This window comes from Semicossyphus pulcher, unplaced genomic scaffold (assembly GCF_022749685.1).
Source record: "Semicossyphus pulcher isolate SPU_LCO1_2020_fin unplaced genomic scaffold, fSemPul1.0.p SCAF_17, whole genome shotgun sequence".
In the NCBI taxonomy this organism is placed as follows: Eukaryota; Metazoa; Chordata; class Actinopteri; order Labriformes; family Labridae; genus Semicossyphus; species Semicossyphus pulcher.
In genome coordinates, this window is record NW_027211681.1 from 2,468,949 (window position 1) to 2,480,381 (window position 11,433).

General features: G+C 41.5%; 1 protein-coding gene across 1 annotated transcript; it reads left to right on the forward strand.

Annotated features, from left to right (window-relative positions):
• Window positions 1-1,440: 1,440 nt before the first annotated feature.
• Window positions 1,441-8,131, forward strand: LOC138594834 (peroxisome proliferator-activated receptor gamma coactivator-related protein 1-like). The gene is made up of 11 exons (XM_069666077.1): window positions 1,441-1,521; window positions 2,842-2,946; window positions 3,077-3,232; window positions 3,487-5,110; window positions 5,264-5,317; window positions 5,402-6,215; window positions 6,293-6,502; window positions 6,657-6,720; window positions 6,817-6,938; window positions 7,028-7,179; window positions 7,778-8,131. Exons 1-11 carry the CDS (start codon window positions 1,441-1,443, stop codon window positions 7,876-7,878), a joined length of 3,483 nt encoding a protein of 1,160 aa, XP_069522178.1. The 3' UTR covers window positions 7,879-8,131.
• Window positions 8,132-11,433: the final 3,302 nt, after the last annotated feature.

Genomic DNA, 11,433 nt, shown 5'->3' on the forward strand with positions numbered 1-11,433 from the left:
GATTCATCCTAAATCAGGCGGCATGATGTGGAGCTGCACAGGATGAAGTGGAAACAAAAAAGACTCCCAGAGATTTATGATGAAACAGCACTGCTTCTGATTCATGTGTCTGCAACGTACAAGTTATGCAGGGCCCCAGAAACACTGTAAGTCAAGTGAATACAGGCGATAAATTCATTCAAATGTATTCAATCATAATGATGTAGTGTACTGTGCAAATGTTTTCTGATGCCTGAGCACATTTTAATTAATGCAAAGACTTAAATCTGCACCTCAGTAGGTGTCATTTAAATTGAAACGCAGTTGCAACACAGTTGTTAGGCCGTAACAGTGAACGACAACGAGGTGGAGGGTGTGTACACACATTAATAAGCAAAGTCAACACATCAATATTGCAATGTCTGATCATGCACATAATCGCTGTTTGTTCAGGTGATGAGGAGGACCACAGGAAGCAGATACACTCAACACTTGAAGAACTGATTATGTTAATGTTGCTTATTACAATACTGACTCTGAATGCACTGATATTTTTATGATATTCTCAGCAATATTACATGGGACATAATGGAGCACTTGGGTAAATTTAACAGCTTTACAGAGAGTTGTTTCCAGTTTCAAGGTAACTCCCAGTTACACTATTAGTGCTCTCTCTCTATTAAACCTCCCGCCATAAAGGGGAAAAACAGATCCAAAGAAATCATTAATTTTATAATGTGGGAGGCAGCCTGAGCAGTATCTGCTGAAATGATGCAGTTTTATTTAATTAAAACACAAATAACGATTCATTTAGCATGAATACTTTTAAAACCACCTCCACTTTAAATATTTACAGTAGAGTTTTGTAAAACATGTAGGCCTACAGGTATGTACAAATATAAAGGGATAGTGTATTTGGGAGATTGCTGCCGCCTGTTGAGTATCTGCCCTATGTTCACGAGTACAACTTGTAGTATGGTCATTTAGACTCTAGACGTCGCGTTAGCGCAATAAACATATAAAATAAAATTATTAAATTAAATGTAAAACCCTGTATCAAACGTTTATAAAGCAGTAATTCAGACAAAATTTGAAGGCAGACTCAAACATATGAAATGCGTAATATTTCAGAAAAAATTTAAACAGTTTCTTTATCATGCTATTTACATATATCTAGTGTATCAATTAAACAATATAAACTGTGCCGACCCATTAACTCGGGGTTTAAGCAGCAAAATAAAGCACGTAGTTACTTTTCATAGAAAACCAATTTATAATCAATGAGGATTATAGGCAATACATACAGCTGACCTGGGATATGATTTCTACTTTTCTCCTTACGCTATCTAAAGGAGTTGGCGTTGACAATCTGATCCCAGGTCGGTGTTCTCCGCGTGCTCGCAGCCGATGACCACGTGTCTCTGTCCGGCCTGCCTGTAGTAGACCATGTGGTGCAGCAAGATGGCGGCGCGGTGGAGGGGGAAAGACGGGAATTTAAATGCCAGTAAAAGGGACTTTCTGGCCAGCAACATCCCAAATGAGGTACTGGGTTTCTCATGTGACCTAATTTGACATCAAAGTAGCTGCACGCGAGCGGGTTTCGATGTTTTAATATGAGCTGTTTCGCCGGCGCACGAGGCCACATGAGTGTATAGCGACACGTGGCTTATACGAGGTAGTAGTACTACTGAGATAGTGACCAGGGAGTTGGCGGAGCATCCGTTTACAGCTTGACGACAACCGAGATAATGTTAAAACGTCTTTGTTTGTGTCGTATCTGACGGATTGAATTGTATTCATCTCCACTTTCAGGGATTTATGTCTGAAAGTTAGAGAGACCGGCTTTTTTCCTCTAAAGTACAGGATGTTCAGACGAGGCTGCACCCTCACCACTGTCCTCTCACTATACTGAATCTTTCCTTTCTTTTTCTATTTTTTTCCACCAACATCACTCAACCGTTATATTTATTATTTTGCTGTCTGAAGTTAGGTATTCAACCGGCAGACACGGGGATATCTGTCTTTACTGTCAACCACGAGTAGTACAGCTCTTACTTCCACTTCCTGTAGGATTGAGACCCGCCTCTGCGGCCTCATGTCCTCTCAGTCTGCCTCCTCCTGACTTCAACCCTGTCGTCCTCATAAAACTTTATTAGAGTGCGACAAGGCTCTTTCACAGCCTGCTGGTCTTCATATATATAAATATAATACTATAAACTTTATTATGTTTATGAATGAAGTTGCATCGATAAATTCAAACTACACTTTTAATTTCTGTAATGATGTGTAAATAAACATTTAAATTTATGTTATTAAGCAATAAGTTTAGTGGGGGAAATAATTTAAGTTGTTTATTAAAAGTCCCCTTTTAAACAAATGCAAGAAATATCCAGTTTCCAGCTTTTAAAACTAATGGTAAAATACTGAATATGTTTTATTTGAGTGTTGCAATGATAAATCGTGACATGCATATATAAAACACAAGTTATTAGGTATTAGCAATCTGCATTTTTCACAATTTTCTGACATTTTATAGATACAATTATTGATCTATAAGTTTAAGAAAGTTGTTAGTTTATCATAAGTTATTACTCTACGTTTAATTTTGTTCAATGTCATTGAGATGTAACTCGCTTATTAAAAAAAAAGTAACATCAGCACTGCCTAACATTTTTGTAGTTGGCAGCTCTGACTGTTTGTACTGAGAAGATTCATTTCCAGCTTGTTGTGTCCTCTTACTCAACACCTGGTCACACACAGAGAAAGGAGTGTACTGTTAACTTTATTGAGGTAGGAATAGACCAGATAAGAGTGCATGCAAATTCTCAAATCATGGCTGTGATATTATGTTTGTCTCTGCAGTTGGTCCTTGGTCGTCCTGATGTGGAAGGCATTGAGATGGACCCACAGTCCTGCATGGATCACTCAATCCTGGCCATTTTTGAAGACTCCAGTGTTGCATCAGAGGTCAGACTTAAAGAGAAAAACCTATTCTGAGGAGCATCTTCTAGCTGAAGCCTGAAGCCAGGGACTATGACCTTTGTACATGAGAAATTACAAAGATGAATAAATAAATCAGGTGTTGTTTTCTTTTCAGGATAAAAGTGGAGCGGAGGAGGAGAGTGAGACCCTGCTGTCGGCCCTGACTGAGATGCTCGACAGTGTAGAGGATGACGACGGGACTCTGTCTCCCTTTGACACCCTGCCAGACACCAAGCTCCTCACACACCCAGAGCGCAGGGACAACTCGGTGGTGGGTGCCTAAAATAATATTTGATATGAGACTGAAAAGACTCCCCACATGATGATCACATGAACTTGCCTCAGAGAAAGCTGATTCATGACACTTAGATGTGACATAATAGCTCAGATAAAGATGAGTCACTAACTTCGATAAACTTCACTGAATACACACGAGCACAAAAGGGAATAGGTACAAAATAGACCCTCTCTGCAGACGAATGATTTGTCTCTCAAAATTTACCTTTCTTTTCTTCTTGTCTCTAGGAGCTATCACTCGCTGAGAGGCTGAGACCAAGATCCAAATCACCAAATGTTACATTCACAATTAAGACTGAAGGAGATAAGAAAGATGAGAGCAAGATAAAGGAAAACAGTCCTCTACAGCTGCTCAAACAACAAAGTGAATCTTTGTTTAACTCCAAAAATAAGAAAGCAGAGGCTGAAGTCGAGGTGTTCACCTCCACGTCTCTCGTCAACCTGGTGAAAATCATGCACTCCTACTGTCTGAAGCTGCATGTGGAGGAGAAGGGGGATAGACTGAGGAGGGATCACACATTATTCTCTCAGGAGGAGGTGTGGAAGTACGAGAGGCCCTCTGAAGAGAGTGATGAAGAGATAAATGTTGTGTCTGATGACGAGGTCACTGTGAAGGAGACAAAGGGGAGAGAAGAGGGAGATGAAGGTAAACTCTTGAAGAGTGTGTTATTGAGTGGAAACTCATCCAAAGCTCCACCATCCAGAGAGAAGAAGAGGGTGAGCTTCGGCCCCGTTCAAGTGGCTTCATTTGATGAATTTGAGGGAAAGGGATTGAATGAGAAAAATCTAACGAGTGAAATAGTATCAAAAGCTCTTGAAAATCCAGCTGACTCAGCACTTGAACCTCAAACACCGGCCTCAGATGTGAAGAGTAACAAGTCTGCAGTTCCTCCTCCTGAAGGTGAGACAAAGGCCAAATCACTCAGCCTCCAACAGTACAGGCAACTGCGCCAGAAGAGACAGCCCCTGGTGGAGAAACCAGGGAACTACACCACCATGTGGCCCTCTGTTCCTGAGCCCCCCAAAGAGCTGGCCACCATCCTCTGTTTACAGGGACACAGTCAAAGCAGCTGTGGACCACAGGCAGCACAGCATTACCCTGATGGTCATAGAAGTGGTGCTGATCCTGTTTACAAAACCCATCGTACCTCTGCTCCACCCCGGCCTCACCCCTCAGAGAGCAAACCATCCACTCATCTACGCCGCAGTGGACTGAAGCGGCCAAGGACCGAACCTAAACTCATCTCACCTGGTTGTTCCCTGGCAGGTGTCTCAGCTAAAACAACTGTTCTTACGCCAGAAAGCAAAAGTCCAGTAAAGAAACCCACACCACCCAGTATCGATCCCCCAAATCCTGTCCTCCTCCCCCTGCCAGTCAGTCAAACAACATCACTATCCACTGACCACTCCTCTTCAGAGTCTAACGCAGTGCTCCTCACCAGAGATTCCACTCCTTGCAACACCAAGCACTTTCAAGAAATCCAAAATGACTTCTCAGGTACATCACTTCAACAACTACCCTCCTCCTCAGAGCCAAAGCCTAAAGTATTGTTACCAAACACAGAAAATAAAAACAACCATGTTAACATAGCTTCAGATTTGTCCTCTATACCTCCAGCCATGTGTCCAAACACAACACAAATTAAATCTTCAGAGGACAACAAACCACAGCCTCAAACATGCATGGAACCAAAGACTCCTCTGACACCAAATCCGCCGCTGGCTCCCGGAGAAGCTCCCGCACCAGTGAAGGAGACAACAGCAGAGGCTCTCACCAGTGAATCTCCCCCCCAGGACCCACGGACTCCCCTTCAGTTTGGCTGTGTTGTGCAGAGTGTCACAGCTGACTCAGGTAAACTGTTGAGCTTTTAAATTGGCCACCATGAAGGCACTACATTTCTTGAATTGGTATATTGAGGGATGATGCTAATAATAAGGTGCAACTGAGGCATTAAAAGCATCTTCCAAAGTCAAATAGTTTTATGTTTTTATTTCTTCCTTTCAGGGATTGAAGCGGCCGATGTGACCAGCCTGCTGGAGCAGTTTGAGGAGACACAAGGTGAGTGATCAGATTAATCTTAACTTTATTCTTGGATGCTAATTTCTGCTCTTGTTTAACCTCATTTGACTCTTCTTCCATCAGCAAAAGAGGAGAGAGTGGAGCCCAAACCTGTTAGTGCTACCTCACCTTTAAACCTACAGCCTCCACTGACGCCCCCTGTGAAAACACTAGAACCACCCAGGACTCAAACAACCCTCAGGAAGCTACAGCATCTTCTGACATCAGAGCCTGTGCAGGTCCCAGAGCCCCTCGGCACTGAAATCATCCTCAGCACTCAAAATCTGCCAGCAAGACGCAAAAATCATCCATCCAAGTCCATTCAGATAATTGACCCCCGTCCTCTGCCGTCCAAGAAGACACACACCATTATCCCAGAGTTCCCTGCTGCTCACATACTCTCATCCATATCCTCTGATCACGATTACTGCAGGCCTGTAGACCATTCACTTTTAAGTTCTCAGCGTAGCAGACCCTCTAAACTCAAGGATGATGAATCGCAGGTGACCACACATGACTCAAATCCCGCAGCTGAATGCAAAAAACAGACCCACACTGGTGAAGTTGCCTCCACTGTCAGGGATGTCAAAAACTCTGTTAAGTCTGTGATGCAGCATCCCTCCGAGGAACCCAGGACCAGATCGGAGAGAAACCCGTCTGCGCATGAAGCTCTGTTGCTCTCAGACAGATCTGCAACAGAGAAGGACTGTGTTTGTGCAGCTGAAGACACGACACCCCCGTGCACCCTCCCTACACCTCCACCCAGCCCTCCTGTCAGAGGGAGGGAGAGGAGGAGGTATCAGAGAAGATCACCTTGTTCTAACTCCAGCTCCAGCTCCTGTTCCTCCTCATCGTCGTCCTCCTCCAGCTCTGCGTCTCCCTCTCCAAAAAGACAAAAGTAATCACCTTCTGATGTCCCTTGTCAGTATTATCTTAATTGTACGTCATTCCTAATCCCACATTTTTGTCTCGCAGGCGCCGTCACAAGCGTTCAGAGAGCAGCTCCTGTTCTTCATCCTGCTCTCGCTCCATATCCCGCTCTCCACCCCGGCGCCGCAGGTGGTCTCACTCTAGATCGAGATGCAGCCGGTCCAGATCCAGATCTTGGTCCCAGTCGAGATCCCCATCCAGATCCAGATCACCATCACCACAGTTTTGCCATAGGAAGTGGAGAGATGTATACAGGTCAGTTAATGTTTTCCATGTAGACGTTTGATAATGGGAATATAAAATGTAGATGTTTCTTACATGGTAATTTCCACATCCTTTCTGCCATCACAGAGAGAGAGAGAGTAATCTGAGTCTGTATTTCTTTCATCCCATCTCTTCCTCCCGACAGCAGCAGAGAGTCCAGGCGGCTCAGGAGAGAGCAGGAGATCAGGATTCAGAAACTGAGAGCCATTGTGAGTACAAGAGTACTGATACATCAGCTCATGTGTTGTGATGTGTTTCCAGCAAAGTAATGGGCGCCGAGTAATTATAAACATCCTGTTATGCAGGACGAACGCAGGGTGGTGTACGTCGGCCGCATCTGCAGGTCTATGACACACGATGAACTGAGGGAGCGCTTCTCTCAGTTTGGAGAGGTAGAATGTGTGTCGCTTCACTTTAGAGAAAGAGGGTAAGTATGCACAATTAAGAGTTTTTTTTAATTTAACATTGTTTATTACATTTATCAGCATTAAAACCCTGCACTTCTTGTCCCCTTAGTGATCACTACGGCTTTGTCACATTCTACAACATGGACGATGCTTTTGCAGCCATTGACAATGGCGGGAAACTGCGGAGGCCTGATGAGCTGCCGTTTGACATCTGCTTTGGTGGAAGAAGACAGTTCTGTAGTTCAGACTACGCTGACCTGGGTGAGACTCATCCCTATTGAGAAGGAAACATTTTGCCTTGTCCAAGTTTAACTGTTGACAGTTTTTTTTCTCTCAGAAAACCCTGTCAAAGCACCATCACTCACTTTGCAAACTGCACCATAGAAACCATCATATGTTAGTCCAGGTAGAATAGGAAGTAACTGATTCAGTCAAAAGCAAATTCGCCAAATTCAGACCAAATTTTAAACAAATGAATGCAATAATGCAAATTGATGCTCCTTTTTATCCTACATTGTTCAGCATTAGGTGGTGAGGTCACCAAGATAATACAGTTAATAATTTGAAGTCTCCGGTCAGCTGTCAGCAAACCTTTACAAATAAAGACCTTTTTTTTTTAAAATACATTTTCCTGTTTTTGTTTCTGCTTTTAGAATTGCCAGCTCCCAGTTTTAATTTAAAACACGCCTAAAGATCAGCAAGTCGTTGAGTCGTTGTTTCTTGTAAACGCCACTTACTTCTGATGATGATAGTTAATGCAAAGTGATAGTTTAAAAACAGCCTCTTTCTCTTTAGTCGACATTGTAAGCTTGTGTGGAACATTGAACGTTAAGTGAGCATGTGTCCTTCTCTTCCTCAGACGCAAACAGAGACGCAGAGACGTCTCCTGCCAAGAGCAGGTTTGAGGACCTCGACTTTGATTCTCTGCTGAAACAGGCCCAGAGAGGACAGAAGAGGTAGCAGAGCTGTGTGGAAGGAAAACAACACCAGTGTTGATGTGGCAGAGATGGAATTTACTTCTTTTTTTCTTGAACCTCAGAGCCTCATGCTCGCACTTAGGTAGCAAACCTTTGTATTTGAAGAGTTTTTGCATGTTTGCATGCAGTTTCTAACATGTACAGTTTATATGCACCAATATGTAGCACTGTTAAATTGTTAACATTTATTAGTGGGACCCACTAAAGATTTTCTTTGCATTCCATAACACTGATAAGGTTTTATATCTTTGTTTATAAAAACAATAAAAGCTCTTTATTGTGTTTCCTGCCTAGTTAAGTGTCGGTGCTTTATTAGATCAATAACAACCATGCCAGTGAGGCAGCATGTACAGTACAATACACTTTTAAGGTTCCTGTGGTTTTGCTGATGTAGAATATCGCAAGATTGAGCCAGTTAGTTCTGTCATAAACATTTAAAACTTGTAAACTGTTTCTCTTCATGTACAGCTCAGTCTTTTAGCCTGTTGTTATCTGCTGTCTTTACAGGTGTGTCTCAAAAAATTTGAATATCGTGGAAAAGTTAATTAATTTCAGTAATTCAATTAAAAAAGTAAAACTCATTTATTACATAGATTCATTACACATAAAGTGAAATATGTCAAGCCTTTATTTCTTTTAATATTGCTTATTATGGCTTAGAGCTTATGAAAACCCAAAATTCAGTGTCTGAGAAAATTAGAATATCATGAAGAAGTTCAATATTGTAGACTCACCGTGTCACACTCTAATCAGCTACTTAACTCAAAACACCTGTAAAGGTTTCCTGAGCCTTTAAAAACTCTCTCAGCCTGGTTCAGTAGGCTACACAATCATGGGGAAGACTGCTGACTTGACAGTTGTCCAGAAGACAGTCATTGACACCCTCCACAAGAGGGTAACGAGGGTAAGCCACAAAAGGTCACTGCGAAAGAAGCTGGCTGTTCACAGAGTGCTGTATCCAAGCATATTCATAGAAAGGTAAGTGGAATGAAAAAGTGTGGTAGGAAAAGGTGCACAAGCAACAGGGATGACCGCAGCCTTGAGAGGCTCAAGCAAAGCAGATCCAAGAATGTGGGGGAGCTTCACAAGGAGTGGACTGAGGCTGGAGTCAGTGCATCAAGAGCCACCACACACAGATGTATCCAGGACATGGCCTACAACCGTCGCATTCCTCGTGTCAAGCCACTCCTGAACCAGAGACAACGTCAGAAGCGTCTTACCTGGGCTCAGTAGAAAAAGAACTGGATTGTTGCTCAGTGGTCCAAAGTCGTCTTTTCAGATGAAAGTAAGTTTTGCATTTCATTTGGAAATCAAGGTCCCAGAGTCTGGAGGAAGAGTGGAGAGGCACAGAATCCAAGTTGCTTGAAGTCCAGTGTGAAGTTTCCACAGTCAGTGATTTGGGGAGCCATGTCATCTGCCGGTGTTGGTCCACTGTGTTTTATCAAGACCACAGTCAATGCAGCCGTCTACCAGGAAATTTTAGAGCACTTCATGCTTCCTTCTGCTGACAAGCTTTATGGAGATGTTGATTTCATTTTCCAGCAGGACTTGGCTCCTGCCCACACTGCCAAAAGTACCAGTACCTGGTTTAGTGACCATGGTATTACTGTGCTTGATTGGCCAGCAAACTCCCCTGACCTGAACCCCATAGAGAATCTATGAGGTATTGTCAAGAGGGAGATGAAAGTCACCAGACCCAACGATGTAGACAAGCTGAAGGCCGCTATTAAAGCAACCTGGGCTTCCATAACACCTCAGCAGTGCCACAGACTGATCGCCTCCATGCCACACCGTATTGATGCATTAATTCATGTAAAAGGAGCCCTGACCAAGTATTGAGTTCATACATGAACATACATACAGGCCGACATTTCTGTATTAAAAATCCTTTTTTTAATTGGTCTTATGTAATATTCTAATTTTCTGAGATACTGAATTTTGGGTTTTCATTAGCTCTAAGCCTTAATCATCAATATTTTAAAGAAATAAAGGCTTGAAATATTTCACTTCGTGTGTAATTAATCTTTATAATATATGAGTTTCACATTTTGAATTGAATTACTGAAATGAATTAACTTTTCCACAATATTCCAATTTTTTTAGATGCACCTGTATATTGTCGCAGATCTCCAATGAAGTCAGTAGTTTCATTAATGCTCTCAGCCTGAAGACAGCTGATCAAATATCAGTGACCTAAAATTTAAAGTCGTCATATCCACCATCATAATGTTTCTGCCTTAGACAACTTTGTTTGCAGGCAATTCCCTGTTCCTTCAATAGACCTCTCACATAACAAACATAATGGATTGTCAAACACAGGGGTAACTAATGACATACATTATAACTGTACTCAGGCCTGATTAGTTGCCAATTCAACTTAACTGTGTTTGAGTTGCTCTCACTTCAGTAACTGCCCAAATTGCTGGTAAATATTAGCCACACACACTCCCTAATAATGTGAACAAAGGAACAATTCTCAAAAAACACGAGGACATGACTCATTCAGATGGAAACTGCAAAAAGAGGAACTGTTTATAAGTCCGCCCTCATTGGTCAGATAAGAAAATAGATTATTTAGTAGCTGGTTAAATGACCAATGAGTTTGGTCAGTCATATCTAGTGGTCAAAAAACACTCAGCTATATTCATTGCAGAGCAATGTTGCAATGTAACTGAGTTCATTTACACATGTACCATTAATATGTAGATGTACTCTTCAGAGGGAATTATTGTACTTTTCACTGCACTACATTTGTCTGACATCAAAGGTTAATAGTAACTTTTTACATTTGGATCAATACATACAAACAAAGAGCTCATAAAATATGATATTTATAAATGATTGTAACAAAAAGTATACAAATACGGCTTAAATGATTATTAGCATAAACAATACAATTGGCAGAATATAACTACACAAATGCAACAATTTTCTGCTTTTTCTTTTGATTATCATGATTTAGTTGGGATATTTTAGAGATTTGGACTGTTGTTTGATGCACTATAAAGGTGTCACTCTGATTTCTAGGCTATTGTGATGAAACACAATTTTCAGGACATTTAAAAACTAAAGATAAATTAGGAAAGTAATCACCACGTTAATCCATAACCAAAATAGTAATTGGTTATAGTTCTATATATAATAGTTAAAAATAAGCTTGAGTTGAACCAATTACAACATAAAAATCTAGTTTTCACATTAATGCATGTGTAATAAGCATCTAATGATATAATATATAATAGTAAAGCAGTCACATGGGGCATTTCTCTGCATTGAATACGTTAAATTGCAATTCTTTTATTAAAATGTCCCGATTATAGTTACATTTTAGTATTTTTAGATAAGTAAATGATATGAATACTTCCTCACCACTACGTCAGAGAAATGAATTATGAATGTGTTTCTGTCCCTTTAAGACTCGGGGATACTGGCACTTTAAGAGACGGGGACACTGGCCCTTTAAGACGTACAGCCGGTAGTCAGACGCATTCTGACAGCATGCGTCTAAATCTGAGGTAAACTCCTGTCATCACAAAAT